This window comes from Echinops telfairi, unplaced genomic scaffold (assembly GCF_000313985.2).
Source record: "Echinops telfairi isolate 266 unplaced genomic scaffold, ASM31398v2 ScPeMD7_7457;HRSCAF=8495, whole genome shotgun sequence".
Taxonomy (NCBI): domain Eukaryota; kingdom Metazoa; phylum Chordata; class Mammalia; order Afrosoricida; family Tenrecidae; genus Echinops; species Echinops telfairi.
Window position 1 is genome coordinate 27,908,578 of NW_022111357.1, and position 16,399 is coordinate 27,924,976.

Below are 16,399 nucleotides of genomic sequence, written 5' to 3' on the forward strand. Positions count from 1 at the left end.
CGAGCTGCCCTGGGGTCAGCCTGGGGTCCCAGGGGTGGCGGGGACACTCACTCTGGGCCTGGCCAGCGGTAGGGGTTTTCTTGGCACCGGAGTGCTGGATGAGCACGTTGTCCTTGTCGTAGCCGCTGCCCTCCTGGCCCACCTCCACCACCTGCACCTGAGGCAGCGCTGTGTTCCACTTTACCACGTACCTGGGCCCCAGGGGCACCAGGCTACTGATCTCCAGCTGGCCCCTGTCAGGGACAGAGACGACAAGGCCCTAGAGCGCCCACACCTTGCCCACACAGAGCCAGCCCAGCACAGCCTCCGCACACCAGCCCAGCCAGGCACGTGCAGCCCAAGCATAAGGCAGAGCCAGCACCCAGGCAGGCAGGGCGGGAGCTATTGTGGAGGCAGAAGCCCCAGGGCGCCAAGCCCAGCCCCGATCCAGAACCCCATGCCCCACTGAACCCCAAGCCCCCCGCACCACCTACCTGTGGTTGGCAGGCCTGAGGGGAAAGACAAGAGGGAAGGGAGGTCATTCCTGGGACCGTGTGCTCTCAAGGGGATGGAGACTCCTGGGGGCCAGCACTGGATGGTAGGAGTCATGGCCAGAGGTAGGCCCTGCTTCTCCCAGCAGCCCTGTTAGGGTACCTGCATTGTCCCAAGTCACCCAAACTGAGTCTCCAAACTGGGCTACTGGCAACCCATCCCACCGTTTGCCCCAGCAGATCCTGAGTGGCATGGGGGCAGAGAGGCTGTTGGTCATGTCCCTGTCCTGCACAGTGCCTGGTCATAGTAACCTGTGGGCCTGTTGGTCAGCCGGCACTGCTCACCAGGATTGGTGACACAAGCTGCCCGGCAAAGCCCTCGTGCCGGGTCCCCGACACAGGGCCAGCTCTTGTTTGGAGTTGGCCCATGGTGCAGTGTTAATCAACACGGGGTGGATGAGCAGATGAGAGGTGGTAGGTGGTGGGCCCGGGAGTGTGTATTCCGGGACCCGGAGACTGAGGCCGGGCAGAGCCGCCTCTTGCTCCTGCTCCTGCTGGGAGGAGGGAGAGGCCGGCTGGAGGAGCAGGAGGGCAGACGATCCAGCTATTGTTGCTACATTGTTGTCTGCGTGATATTTTTACATGTTGTCAAATATTGAGAGCAGCCATCCTCCCCCACTCGAGGAAACAAGAGCCCTGACTTCGAAGGTCACAGCTGACTGCAAAGATCACAGCTGGAGTCCTCGGGAAGCGGCTGGCAGTGAGTGGCAATGCCTGATGCTTACTGGCTGAGCCGGGACAGCAGCGAGTGAGCTGCGCCAGGTGGGAACAGCGCTGCTAAAAGGACCTTGCTCGCTCCTCGGCCCCAGGTGCCTGTGGCCCCTAAAAGGTGGCCAGCTTGCCGGTGAATGCCCTCTTGGGAGTTTCTACGCTGTCATCTTCATGGGAAGGAGCCCTGGTGGCATAGTGGTTACGTGTTGGGCTTCCAACTGCAAGGTCATCAGTTCAAAACCACCACCGACTCCTTGGGAGAAAGATGAGGTTTTCTACTCCTGCCAAGAGTTACAGTCTCAGAAAGCCACGGGCACAGTTCTACCCTGTCCTGCAGGGTCGCTATGAGTGGTGGCAGTGAGTTTGGGGTTTGGGGAGTAATTTTTATAGGGCCTTCCTCCCGCAGAACCGCTGGCGGGCTCCAACCACCGACCTCGGTTAACAGCCAGTTCGGCCATTACACTCCCAGGGTCCTTTTAAGCTGGCTGGGGGCTGCCCAATTGTGAAAGGAAGTTGACTCTCTCAGCCTGCGTGTGAATTCTGGGTGTGAGGCAAGCACAGACTCCCGCCGGCCCGAGCCACGTGCTTGCTCTCATTTCCTAACCAACAGGTGGGAGGGTCAAACCCACCAGGCGGCACCAGGAAGAAAGGCCAAGAAGGCCCTCTGGGGCCACTCTACTCTGTAAGACTGAGCTCACCCGAATCGGAATTGAACAGAGAGCAATGGGTTTGGGTCTCTTTTGTGCTGTTTGGCTATGTTTTGTTTTGACTGTGGGTGGAGGTGCAATCCAACCCTATGGGAACCAGTTTGCAGACTCTGCAAAGAATCACCCTCACTCTCACCTTCCTCCCCACCTGACCTTCACCCCGCCTCCAGATTCAAACTCAGGCACCACCTGGCCCCTGGTCCCTGGTCCCTGGCCCAGCATGTCTACGCCTCTGAGCTACAGTTGGGGAGCCCGGCTCTGTGGGCAGAAGATGTGCTGGACTGTGGGGCGGGGAGACTCAACCTGTAGACACTCTAAGACCTAGCCATGGGGAAATGGGTGTGAAGTAAAGCAGGAGGCGTTTGGACTGGACAGAGCAGGACTTGCGTGTTTCCAAAGTGGGCACAGTGCCCAGGCTGCTTGGTCACCGAGTGCAGAGCCTCAGAGCAGGTGGGGTCTTGGGACCAGAGACAGAGCAGGCCGGGAGGGACAAGAGAGGAGGCTGGGATACCAGAGGCCGAAACCGAGCTGGAGCCCCTTTCCTGGACTCACTGGAGGTGGGAGCCCACCCAGGCATGCCTCAGAAGAAAGGCCAGGCCATCTCTGCTGAAAGCCTACAGAAAGACACTCGGATCACTCTGAATCAGGACAGACTCTGCTGGACTGGCCACAGGGAGGCCAGTGGGGGGACTGGACAGGCAGGAGGTGACCGGGGCTGGCCCGGCCTGCTTACTTGAAGTTGATGTTGGCACAGACCAGCATGTCATTGAGCAGGAAGACCCTGCGCTCCTTGGACTTGATCAGCTGCCCACGGTCACCGTACACGGTCTCCGTCAGTGTCTCACACAGCAGCAGCTGCCGCTGGCCAGAGGTCAACAGCTGGGGGGAGAAGGGGAGGGTGGAGCACAGCAAGGTCAACACCAGCGCTGTGGCCCAGGCTGTTACCCAGCTAACCGGAGACCCACAATCCTCCACCATGCTGTTGCGGGGTGGTTGGCCAGGCAGGGGCAGGGTCAGTGAGCCACTCCGTACATCCTTGGGTGACAGGGTACCCCGGGGGAGGAAGGCCCGAGAGCCCTGCTGAGTTCCCTGCTCTGCGGTGTCTGACCCCCGCCATCTCGAATCAGCCCCACGGCAGCGGCACCCCTCCCCAGGTGTGCCGGTCACCAGCCCGGCAGGCCGAGCTCAGGCCCTGCTCCTCCATGAGCCAGCTGGGAAGTCCTGAGGCAGTCTCTTCACTGTTCCGTGCCTCAGTTTCCCTCACGTCTCAGACCACACAAGGTAGCGCGTGACCAGGGTGGATGCGGTATGTGGAATAAAATGCAGGGCGCCTTATTCACAGGTTATTGAGGGTTTGAGGGGCACCAACCGGACATCAGGCGGAGCTGTGGGGCCAACCCCCAGGGTGTCACTGTCCATGGGGGGAGGGACCTCAGGTGGGAGGCCCTGGCATGGAAGAAGGTTCGGGTCCTGAACCCTGACCCGCTGGGTAGCTAGGACTGTCCTGCCCTGCAGACACACCTGCTGGTCAGCCAGGCAGCTCGGAGGAGGCCAGAAGCCTCCAAGCCTCAGGCACCTGAGCAGGCATTTGCCATGTTCGCCTGGCCTCCGGGGACCCCTTCCGAGCACTGGGCTTGGCCACCAGGCCAGGGCCCCTGGAGGACAGCTTTCTTCCCCTCGGGGGTGATGTTCAGGAAGAATTCAGGAGAAACCAGCCCCAAACCTGTGACTCTGATAACACCGGTCACTTTCCTCACCATCAATGCACCCTCCCACACACACTGAGGAAAGGACAGTTCACCCCTCGGCAGAGCCCCGCATCTCAAGTCAATGCACAACCCAGAGCCTCCTGCCCGGGCTGGAGCTTGGCACACGGACTGTGTCTATGTGCTCCGCCCTCCTGGAGGGAGGCTGGCTGTCCACACTTCCCCAGAGAAAACCAAGGCCATGCTGGACAGAGTGAGCTGCGCCGCAGAGGCCAGAGGCCCTCCGTGAAGCCCCTGGCTGGGTGTGGCTGGGCCAGGAGAGGACCCTGGGCTCCAGACCCATGGGGGCCTGCTGAGCCAGTTCCTGAGACGAAGCCAGACACAGAGGGCAGCAGGAAGTGCCATCTGTGCGCAGCCCACAACGAGGACAAAGAGGGTCCCAGGCCCCTGGCACTCACCCCCACCCCTCAGAGTTTCAGCAGGAGTTAAAGCCACACATTTCACAAACACCCTCAGGAGGGTCCTAAGGGGGCACATTCTGCAATAGCCAGCGCAGTGGTTCCGTTTCCGCCGACACCCACTTTCAGATCCGCTTCTCGGTGGTGGGAGGGTGGCAACAGCAAAGTCGCCAAGCTGGCTGCGGGCATCCAGGGATGGCCAGGGGGTGAGGTGGAGGCTGCAGCCACCAGCTGAAATGCTATGCTGAAACGGTATCCGACACCCCCATTTCATGGATTGAGAAACTGAGGCTCGGAGAGCTGAGCCCCTCGCCCACCATCAGACAAGCCATCGTCGGCACTTGGGATGTGCTGGCAAGGAGCCAATGTGGGTGCAGGGCCCAGTTCCCAGGTCCCCAAGGGGACAAGTCAAACTCCACTGGCTTCTGCTGCTGAGGCCAGAGACGGGGCGGGAGAAAGGCTCCTGGGTGAAGAGAAGGGGGCCACGGGGGCAATCAAAGCAGCAGGCGCCGCAGAGCAAAGGCCATGGCACACACAGGCACTCTGAGAGGGGCTCTGTGGACTGGAGGGGAAGGCTCATCCCTGCCAGCTCTGTCCACCCAGGGCAGGGGACCAGAGGTACAGTGAAGAGGCCTTGCTCAGTGGACCAGCTCTGTCTGCCCAGCCTTCAAGAAGAGCCAGGCATCTGAGCTCTATGGGCATCACTCAAATGTTAAGTGTTGCCTTACACACACTCTGCGGGCCAAACACTCATCTGCGACAAGGACTGGCCGTGGGGTGGGAGCACGGGCTCAGATGCAGGAGCCCTGAAGGCCCCCATGGCCCCTGCGCACTTAGCAGGCTGCCAAGAGGACCGTGGGTTAGGGCGCAGTGCACACTATGAGGCGCAGGGCCTGCGGAAAGGGCTGTTTTTTAGAGTGGAGTCCTCCCTCTCTCCCTCCCTCCCAGGCTCTGCTCTGACCGGCCTTGTCTCCCATTTGAGGGCCACTCTGAGGCTCCTGTTCCTGTCCCCCAGGGGTCAGAACACATCCCTATGACGCTCCTATGTCCCTTCTCCAAAGAACAGCTCCTGCTCCCTCCAGAGTGGCGTGGTCGCCCACACAGAGCTATCCTGGCCGCCTCTGCCCACCAGGAAGGTGGAGCACACCCAGTGGGGACCACCCAAACCCAGATTGATGGGCGGGGCGGGGCGGCAGCGGGGTGGAGAGCTGGTTCTAGGAGGGACTGTTGCCTGTGTGCCTGTCCTGGACTTGTGCCTCAGCTACCACGCCGACATGCTGCCCCCACATGAGGACAAAGGCCTCGAGTTTTAAAGGCAGGTGCTCACACATGCGTTTGGGGGGACTTTTTTTCTGACTGCAATGCTCCTACGTGGCAGCCCCCCCAGCTGTGGGGGGGTGGGATCTGCGCCTTCCCCTTTCTAAAAAAGTAACCCCCGGTGTCAGCCTACAGTTTTCAGGAGCCCCATGTGCCTCGCCGCAGCCCGGGGGTCAGACACTATTCCAACCCATGGGGCTCAGCAGGGTTGGGCGGTTTTCCTGAGGCCACACAGCAAAAGAGTAGTGGCAAATCTGGATTTGGGGGTAAACTCTGGGCCTAACCCCTCTTGACCGCTGTACCAGGCTGTCATTGCAGTCGTCTTGACCCACGGAATCAGCTTGTAAGCTAAAACAACCCGACCAGCGACGAAGGAGAAGGACCGGGTTTTGAGGGGTGGGCTCCATCTAGAACCACTCCCGGGCGGGGGGGAGGGGGAAGGCTGTGGACCCAGGAAAGCAAGGACTCCCTGGGCCCAGAGGGCACTGCCACCTAGTGGTGACCGAGAAGCGGGCCGCTGGGTGACAGGTGAGCTGGCTGCAGCGCAGGGGAGGGAGGTCAGCAGGCACGCACGCACCTTGTTGAGGCTGCTGCGGTCGCTGACACTCCTGGTCAGCTGCTGGATCTCGGCCACCTGGTCGGCCAGCCGCTTCTGCTCATTCAACTTCTCAGCCAGCGTCTCCAGCTCCGTGAGGGCCAGCTGCAGGGACAGCCTGTCGGGGTGCCCCCTGGGGGTGTTCTTCAGCATGTCCTGCCAGGGCCCAGAGAGAGCCAGGCTCAGAAACCCCAGCAGACCCATCCTTGGGCCCCTAGGCAGACCAGGTCCAAGGAGGGTTCGGTTCCCAGGCAGCACAGCAGTGACGGTAAATAAAACCGAGGCAGTTACCCCCTGGGTAGCTAACAGAGCACTGGGTGCTGGGATTGAAGGCCACCAGCAGCTGGTAATTTCTGAGGGTCAAGGGGATGCCTCAGGAGGGCCCCTGAGGTGGCCCCAGCTCACGGCCCCAGGAATCCAGAACAGGGCAAGATGAGACCCAGCACTGGGCCAGAGTCCCCTCACCTGGCTCCTGGGTGCAGGCAAGGGCAAGGAGGCTGTCGGGTGGGACGATCCCCCAGAGGGCCGGCCGGGGGAGGTGATGCACTGCAGGGGGCCGGGCCTGCCTCCCCACTCCCAGAAGCCCACTGGACAGGGGTGGGGCAGCTGGGTGGCACCTGGAGCAGGAGGATGAATTGCGGGAACCTCTGGATGGGTTTCACCATCAGCCCGTAGAGGGTGACGCGGTCCGGGCTGCAAATCTGCCGCCTCTGTGGGGCACAAAAAGCCGGGCATGTGGCTGCTCTACCACTGACACCCTGGCTTCTTCTCCAGGCGGTGGTCTTTACGAAGGACCCCAGGCCTGCCACCAGGGTGCTTCCGTGGGGGCGTGAGTCACCCACTTCTGCACCACTAGGGGCTCTTTGCTGGGGTCAAGGTCTCATGGCTCTCTGACCCTCCACGGGCAGGGCCAGAGGCTGGGGTCCAGGAAGGACCACCCCCATGGGCTTGTCACAGCACCAGCCCCTAGAGCTGCCAAAGGTCCTTGGGTCTGCTGCCAGAGGGTCCCTCCCACCACCCACGTCCCCCTCAGGGCCTTCCCACCCTTGGAGGCCAGGACAGTCCTTTAAAGGCAGCGGTTCTCAATCTGTGAGTCAAGAACCCTTTGGGGGTCAAACGACCCTTTCACAGGGGTCGCCCGGTTCAAAGCTAGCAAAATGACAGTGATGAAGTAGCAATGAAAATAATGGTTGGGGGTCACCACCACATGAGGAACTGTATGAAAGGGTTGCAGCATTAGGAAGATTGAGAACCACTGTTTTAAGGTCTCTGACCTCAAGGCCTTACTAGGAAATTCAGCAATTTACTCAGAAGGCCCACTTCTAGAAGTAGCCAAATCAACCATTTCCTGCACCTACTGGAAAAGCAGAGTGGGGGCTGGGACACCGGGGTCTTCCCAGTTTCCTATTGCTTCCCATCTGTTCCCACCACGCACCCCCAGAGCCTCCACCTCCCTCCCGCCCCAACGCAAAACCTGGATTCCCAGATCCTACCGGTCCAGAATCCTCCAAACTGAACTCCCAGAAGCCCCCAGCAGGAACCCAGTGCTCTTGAATCTAACCAGACCTGCCCTGTTCCACCATGACCCTGGGCTACCCTCTCCTCTGTCCCCGCCGGTTACAATCCCACCCCTCCAGGCCCATGTCAGGTGACACCCCCTCCCGAGGCTGCGGCTCCTCGACTGGAGGCAAAGGGTCCCAGAGGACAGAGGACCCACCTCTGCTGCCTATGTTTGGCTGGCACCCAGCCCTCCAGGAAACACAAGCTACTGGGCTACCCCAGGGATCAGCAAGACCCCTCGGTCTCTCCGGCCCCTCTGCGGAAGACCAAGGATGCCCAGCTCCTTGCCGACCCTTCAGCTCTTAATGACCCTCCTCTGGGGCTGGGGGAGAAGGACAGGAGGGGATAATTTCTTCTGAGAGCATGAGAGGTGCCCCGAAGGAAAGAGGCAGTGTCAGGCCAAAGCAACAATGTGGTCCCCCGATGCTGGGACTAGAGCGCTCCCTCCCTCCCTCCTAAGAAGCCTTCCCCTCCTCCCCTGCGCACCCCCAACCGTCCTCAGGCCCACCTTGAGGAACTCGAGGAAGGCGGGCTTGGTGAGGCAGGCCTTCTTGATGATGGACATGGCGCTGGTGAAGTTGTTCACGTAGTCGCTGTACACATCCAACACCATGGACTTGGAGAACTGAAAGGGAAGGTGGGGGTCCAGGTAAGTGGCACTCAGGGAGCCCCCCCGGGAGGGGAGGGGAGGAACCTGCTCTGAGGTGGGTAAGAGCATCAGCCCCCTGAAGGGGAGACAGCCGAGTGTCGGGTTTCAGCGTGTGTCCTTCCCTGATGCCAAAAATAAAGAATGTTATAGAGACGCTGAAGTCCCAAAGCCCAGAAAGCCAGGCCCTGGTTCTGCAAACAGGGTCTTTGAAGACCCAATCGGTTCACCTAGGAATAGGGTGGGACTGGGGAACTGTATAGACGAGGAAACACAGGGACAGGCAGGGGAGACAGATGGACGGCCACGTGATGACAGAGGCCGAGGTTGGAGTGATGCAGCGAAAAGCCAAGGAGTGCCGGCAAGGCCCAGCAGAGACCAGGCCCACGGACACTGCTTTCAGACCTCTGGCCTCCAGAACAAGGGGGCAACACATTGCTGGGTCTGAAGCCCCCAGTGTGCGGTGCTTTGTCACGGCAACCTGAGGGCCTTCATCCCCCCAGGGCTCAGAGAGCTGCGGGGACTCGTGGGCAGTCCCAGGCAGAAGGGATGGGAGCCAGGGGCCAGTAGAGGTCTCTCCTCTGCGTCTGGATTGAGCCAGAGGCCCCAGTCAACAGAAGAGGAGGCAGGCCTGTCTGCTCCTGTTCCTGGTGCTACCTCCAAGTTGAGTTGGAAGAAACCACTCTCTCCCCTGAGCCCCTCAGAGGCCGAGCCCAGGCCACCAGGGCTTTGCCATGGGTCTATGGGTTGCTGTAGGAGAAAGATGGGCCTTTCCCTTAAACAGTCAGAGTCTCTGAGACCCACGGGGGGGTGGGGGGGGTGTCTGCTCTGACCCTCTGACCCACTAGGTCGCTGTGAGCCAGAACTGGCTTGAAGCAGGGGGGTGGCTTTTGTTATAAGAGACTGGTGTGGTCTTCACACAAGTTGTTTTTGTGTCTTTTCCGCCACAGAATCCCTATGACCTAAAACAGGGAAAGGTGGGGTTCCATCCACTTGACCTTCCTGGGGCCCAGAAATTTGAAAGCCATGGGTCCAGTGTAGCCTTTATCCCTCAAAGGGGGGAAGCCAAACCCCTAGAGGGGTCAGGAGCTACCCAATTAACAACTGAACCCACCATGTGGACATGACCACAGCAAACACTCACACACCCAACCCGATGACAGAGTTCCAAAACAGATACAGCAGCAACCTCTAACAGGGCTGAAAAGGGAAGCAGACGATGCGACAGTAATCGTAGGAGATGTCAACCTGCCCCTTTCCATGATGGGCAGGTCAACTGGAATGAAGTCCAGCAAAGATACAGAGGACCTAAGTAACAGCCAGCCAGCCGGCCTGCCCTCACAGACACGGGCAAGCTCTGCCCAGCAGCAGAACCGTCTACGCTCTTCTCCAAAGCTCATGGCTCATTTGGAAGAATGGGCCATACTTTAGGCCACAAAGAAAACCTCAATTAATTCAAAAACATCAAAATAATACCAACCATCTTCTTATCATGCTATAAAACTATAACTCAACAGCAAAAAAAAAACAAAACCCACACAAGTAAATGCATGGAAACTGAATAACGTACTGTGTTAGTCTGGATACCTTAGAGAAACAAATCCACAGAAACTCATGTAGAAGAGAGAGTTTTCTGTAAAGGGTAAGTGCACATCAAGAAAACATCCCAACCCAGTGCAGCCCAAGCCCACGAGTCCAACATTAACCCATTAACCCATATGTCCAACACCAATCCACAAAGTCCTCCTCCATCTCACAAAACACACTCTGTGATGTCGACTGCAGGAGGAAAGCCAAGTCAGTGAATGTATAAGCATCGTCGCGCTGACAGGGGTCTCCACATGCTTGCTCCAGCACCCAGGGCTGCATGGAGGTTGGTCCATGTGGCTTCTCCTCAGGGATGTCTTGCAGGAAGTGAGCCTTGCCAGCTAAAGCAGGGAACTGGCTAAGGCAGCTCCACCCTGGTTGGACCATCAGAAAGCAAGAGAACCGAGAACTAGAAAGGTGAGGCTCACTGAGCCATTTATCCCTCCGCCCTTCAATTAACCCCACCTGTGTTTAGCAGCCAGGTTGGCACAATAAACTAACTACCTGAAGTATGCACTACTTGATAAGAGAAGAAGTGAAAATGTTTAAGTTCCTAGAATTAAATAAGAATAAAAACATAGCACACCACAACCTTTGGGACACAGCAAAAGCAGTGGTCGGAGAGGGGAAAGAAAAGAGTCACACTCCATAGCTAAGCCCTACACCTCGAGCCAACAGAAAAAGGAGCAGCAAAGGAAGGCTGAAGCCACCAGACAGACTGACATAATCACAATCAGGGCAGACAGAAACGGAGAACAGGAAAACATGAGGAAGGACCATGAAGATTAGAAGCTGGTTCTTTGAAATAATCAATCAAATTGACAACCGTCGAGCAAGCTGATAAAGTAAAAAATGAGAAGATGCAAACAGCCAAACTCGGAAAGGAGACGTGTTACATTACGGCAGAACCAACGGGGATTCTGAAAAATCATAAACAGAATATTATCCAAAAAATGTGGACACCAACAGATTTGAAAACTTGGAGTAAAGGGGCAAATTTCTAGAAATGCATTACTTACCTAAAGTAACACAAATCGATGTAAGACATTTGAACAGATGCATAATAACAACAACAAAAAGAAATTGAAGAGGTCAAGGTCATTGAAAAGAAAAATGCCTTTTCCTCTCCGCCCACACCCCATGCTTCCTAGGCTTAGACGGTACCACTAGAGAACCCTGCCAGACGTTTAGAGAAGAATTGACACCATTTCTACTCACAGTATTCTAGAACACAGGAAGGGAAGGAATGCTCCCTAATTCATTCTATGAAAGCAGCATCATCTAACAGCAAAGCCAGGCGAAGACACTGCCGAGACTGGAAATTACAGGCCACCAACCCTCATGAATATAGACACAAAAACTCTAGCCAGCAGAATTCAGCAGCATATCCAAGAAAATAAGAGCTCGTGATCAAGTGGGATTCATATTAGGATGCAATGTTGGTTCAACATTAGAAAATCAATTACTGTAACTCACCACATAAATCAAACAAAGGAAGTGAATCATGTGGTCATCTCAATCGATGTAGAAAAAGCATGTGCAAAGCCTAACACCAAACCCTTTCCACCATAGAGGAGTAGGAGAGACATGTCGCAGGATAATCCAAGGCATATGAGCCGAATTGACAGCTAACACTCTTCTCCACGAAAACAGATGGGAAGGAGACCGGATGTCCCGGATCACCCTCTTAACCGACATTATACTGGAAGTCCTGGTGAGTGCAATTAGGCAAGAAAGGGAAAGAGAAGGAATCCAAATTGGAAAGGAAGAAGTAAAACTATTTTTGTTCACATGTGACATGACCCTGCACATTAAAAATCCCAAGGCTCCACAGAGTGATGCTGGACGAACAGAAAGATTCAACAAAGGGGCAAGGCACAAGGTCAACACACACATCAGTGGGGTTCCTCTGCACTAACAAGGAGGTCTCTGGAAAGGGAACCGAGAGCACCATACCACTAACAATAGCCCCGAGGATAAAACAACAACAACTAGGAAACAACGTAAAAGACTCAGACCCGGGAAACTATAAAACGCTACTTCAAGAAGCTAAAAGGGGCGCTGTGCTCGTGGATGGGAAGACTTCACATTGTGGAACTGGCAATATCTCCAAAAGCAATCGATAGATGTGCTGGAATCCCAACAGCAGTCTCTTATCCAATAGCTGGAAGTCTAATTTCCAGCTGAGTGAGCGTGGAGGGAGAGGAACAAAGGGGGAGGCCTCCCGCTTCCCAATCTCAGAACCTGCCCCACAGCCGCAGTCACCCGAACAGACGGGCACAGCGGCAGGCACACAGGCCCCTGGGACAGAACGGAGAACCCAGAAGTAAAGTCGGCCACCTAGGGGCAGCTGATCTTGGGCAAAGGGCCAAAGTCCATTCAGTGGGGAGGAAAGCGTCTCTTTAACAAATGGCGCTGCCAAAACTGGACTTCACACTGCGTGAAATTAGCCGAGCGAGAAAAGGACAAATATTGTAGGAAACCATTATGATGAAGAGTCGGGAAAAGGTCTTCACATGAAATGAAGCAGACTTTGGCGTTTAAGCCAAACCCACAGCTAACACTATTGGTGTGTGCTGCACAGAGAAGTCACAAGCTAGCGTAGACAGGCGTTAACTCGGCTGACAGGGAAGCCAGGGTCCAACAAGAGGAAGATGGGCACAAAATGCCGGGAACAGAGCCAACCCGCAGAGAGGCTTGATGAATTGTTGACTATATAGTTGGTGACCTGCTCTGTAAACCTTCACCGAATTACAATTAAATAAGTCAATGGAGGGCAGTGGCACTGTTAAAGCAAACAACTGCATATCCACATACAGAAAAATTAATCAGAATCCACACCTCACACCAGTCATTAAAAAAAAAAAACTGTTAAAGAGGAAACAATGCAGTTCCTGGAAGGTCAAGCAGTTCCTGGAAGGTCAAACACGGGGTTCATCCCAGGCAGCATGATTTTCAGCCTATCTAACAAAACTGAAAATGCAAGAGTGGCAGAGATGGATTAGATAACTGGGGACCTTCCAAGAATTAAATACTAATGTTTATAAAAATGAAAAAAACTTTACCAAGAGAAAGATAAACAATCCAATCAAAAAATGGGCAAAGGGCATGAACAGATGCACAGACACTTCACACAGAGGACACCCAGGTGGCCAACAGGACATGAAAAGATCTTGTGATCGATCATTAGCCACCAAAGAGACGCGGATCAAAACTACAGCGCGGCCGCATCTCAGGCCCTGCAAAGACAGCAGTGGTGTCTTAAAAAAAACAACAAACAGAAAACAGCAAACACGGGGCAGGTTGTGTGGGGATTGGACCTCTCCTGTACTGCGGGCGGGATTATAAATGGTGCAGCCACCACGGGAAAAACAGGATGGCACGTCCCCAGAAAGCTGGAACTAGAAATACAATGTACTTACAACTTCTTATTTACAGAAGGATTCTTACAAGTACACACGCACATCTCTGTTCATGGAGGCATTCTTGCAAAAGCCCAACGATGGAGACTGCCTGGCTGTCCGCGACAGGCGAGCGGATGGATCAGTGGAGGCACACACATGCATGCCACGGGGCACTCACTACCCAACCATAAAGAACAATGAGGCCTGAGCGGAAAAAACATCTCATGACGCGGACACCAGGCTCAGGGGAATAAGTCAAATCATAAAAACATAGATAGGCTCCGGTCCTACTATTATGAAATATAAGGGCTACCACACAGAAAGCAACGCTCCTTGCTGGTTACAACCGACGGCAGGGAGAGAGGGGGCAAATGCCTTTATAGCGCATGAGTAGCCACGCTGTTTGGGGCTCACACTCCTTTACACACACACACACACACACACACACACACACAATATTACTCAACGTCGTCCTGGCAACTGAAAGCATTTGGCCTGGGATCTCAATAACAACGCGTAGGTATTTGCTTTTCAGCCCCGGGGTGGTTCCCAGGCCCCTCCAGGGGCAGCATGGACAACGCGTAGGTATTTGCTTTTCAGCCCCGGGGTGGTTCCCAGGCCCCTCCAGGGGCAGCATGGCCCACTATGGGAAACACTGCTGAAGAGAGTAGACGCTTGGGTGATGGGAAAGGCAAGCCCACATAGGGAAGATGTCAGCACAGCCTGGCCCAGGTAATCACAGAAGATGAGACATTCATGAGAAAGAGGACCGATCCGGTGAGTGCTGGAACACACTGCACCAACAGTAACAACCACCACAGAGCAGGTAAGTGTGCGGTTACTCAGGTGAATAAGGAGGCGTGTGTGTGCAGAAAGACACGTGCCAGTAGATGTACCTGTACGTGCAGGTGTATCTGCGGGCACCTACATGTGCAGGTGTATCTGCGGGCACCTACACATGCAGGTATATTTGTGGGCACTTACACGTGCAGGTGTATCTGTGGGAACCTACACGTGCAGGTATATTTGTGGGCACTTACACATGCAGGTGTATCTGTGGGCACCTACACATGCAGGTGTATCTGCAGGCACCTACACGTGCAGGTGTATCTGCGGGCCCCCATTTGCCTGTGTTGCATAGGTTGTTGTTGTGAGGTGCCATCGAGTCGGCTCCATGCACAACAGAAGGAAACCCTGCCCGGGCCTGTGCCATCCTCACGGTTGTCCCTCTGCCTGGGCCCATGGGTGCAGCCACCGTGTCAGTCCCTCTCCTCAAGGGCCTTCCTCTTCATTGCCACCCCTCCGCTTTACCAACCATGAGGGCCTTCTCAGGGACTGGTCTCTCCTGACAAGATGTTCAAAGTGCGTGAGACAAGGTCTTGCCTCTAAGGAGCACTCTGGCCTTACTGCCTCCAAGACAGATGAGTTTGTCCTTTTAGCAGTCTGTGGTGCTTTGAATGTTCTCCTCCAGCACCACAATTCAAATACATCGATCCTCCTCCGGTCTTCCTTGAATAATTGGACATAGGCCCTCCAACGGGTCTGAGGGACAGTGAACTGGCCCCCTGTTTAAAAAGTTTGAGGTCCCCTGGGTACAGGATTAAAAGACCTAAGACCACAGTCTTGCAGCTCTGACCAGTGGCATAAAATACTTTGCAAAGATAACATTATACACCCTAGCTTGGTGAGGTGACTCTGGGGTCTTCAAAGCATGTAAGCAGGCAGCCATCTAAGACACAGCTATCCGTCTCTACTTATGTGGAGCCGGAGAGAAAGAAGGAAACCAGTGATCAAAGGAGAAACTACCCCACGGGGCCACGAGCCCACACGAACCACAGCCTCTCACCCGAAACCAGAAAACTGGATGGTGCCCGAAAGTTTTCACCAGGGGCCCAATAGAGGGCCCAGGATAGAACAGAAAAAAAACCTAGAACAAAAGTATGATCCTGAGAGAGAGGCCAGACCTACTGCCCCAGGAGAGGCCAGAGAGGCCCCTGGGATTAACTGCCCTCAAAGAAGCTTTTTCTGAAGGTCACCTTTCCCCTAACGAATAGATTGTCTTACAGAATAAATAATATTGTCTGCGAGTCTCATGCTCCCCAAAAGCAAAGGTGAGAGGGCCAGAAGGGGCTGGGAAACTGGATCAATGGAAACAGAGGAAATGGAGGAGAGAGGAAGAGAACGCTGACTCTCGGGAGCACCGTAAGCAATAGCAGAGGGACAAGGTGTGCACACATTGCTGGTCACTGCCACTGAGTGAGCTGAGACTCGTGGTGGCCCAAGAGGGCGGAGCAAAAGCGCTCCTGTGGGTTTCTGAGACTGTAACTCGTTTCGGGAGTAGAAAGCCCGCCTTCCTCCCAAGGAGGGGCTGGTGGTTTGCACAATATTTTTTTAACTGGGCTGGGACCAGAACCCGGTCTCACGAATCGGGGGCAGAGCGCCCCCCAGACACCTGTCGGCACCAGCTATGGCTAAGGACTGTGGCCTGTGCACCCATTCCGCACAGCGAAGACACCCACCGAAGCCACAAAGAGGTCCCCGATCTTCTCGGTGGAGTCCCACTCGGCCACGCGGGAGGACAGGGCGATCTGGAACATGGAGTGGCAGTGCAGGATCTCCTTCACTCGGAAGAACACCGCCTGGCACTTGCGGACGCTCAGCACCTTGGGCTCCATCTCCATCAGGGGGTTGCGGTAATCCTGCAGGGTAGGCGGTGGGGCACTCAGGGGGCAGGCCAGGGCCCCTCCCACCCCACCCGCCTGTCCTTGCGCCCACGTTGTGGTCATCGCAACTTGCAGGGCCAGACAGGGCCTTCCTGCTGTCAGGAGAGCTCCCCCTGACCCTGTTTGCTGCTAGAAGGCTCCCATGAATGTGGCACACTGGCCAGTCTACACCAGTGGTTCTCAACCTTCCCTTTAATGCAATTCCTCATGTGGTGGTGACCCCCAACCATAACACTTCCGTTGCTACTTCATCACTGTCATATTATTATTGTTATGAATCAGGCGACCCCTGTGAAAGGGTCGTTTGACCCTCAAAGGGGTCGCAACCCACAGATTGAGAACCTTTGATCTAACTGAACCCCTTCCCTTTAATGCAATTCCTCATGTGGTGGTGACCCCCAACCATAACACTTCCGTTGCTACTTCATCACTGTCATATTATTATTGTTATGAAT

The 16,399-nt window shown here is 55.5% G+C and overlaps 1 protein-coding gene across 1 annotated transcript in view; it reads right to left on the reverse strand.

The window, feature by feature from the left end:
* Positions 1-16,399, reverse strand: part of ARHGEF10L (Rho guanine nucleotide exchange factor 10 like) — a 160,968-nt gene that overhangs the window by 52,185 nt on the left and 92,384 nt on the right. Inside the window, exons 13-18 of the mRNA XM_045298944.1 lie at positions 8,093-8,209; positions 6,642-6,734; positions 6,007-6,180; positions 2,682-2,827; positions 474-488; positions 52-233 (exon numbers count right to left, since the gene is read on the reverse strand). Coding sequence (XP_045154879.1) covers positions 52-233; positions 474-488; positions 2,682-2,827; positions 6,007-6,180; positions 6,642-6,734; positions 8,093-8,209 — 727 coding nt within the window. The remainder of the gene's footprint in view (positions 1-51; positions 234-473; positions 489-2,681; positions 2,828-6,006; positions 6,181-6,641; positions 6,735-8,092; positions 8,210-16,399) is intronic.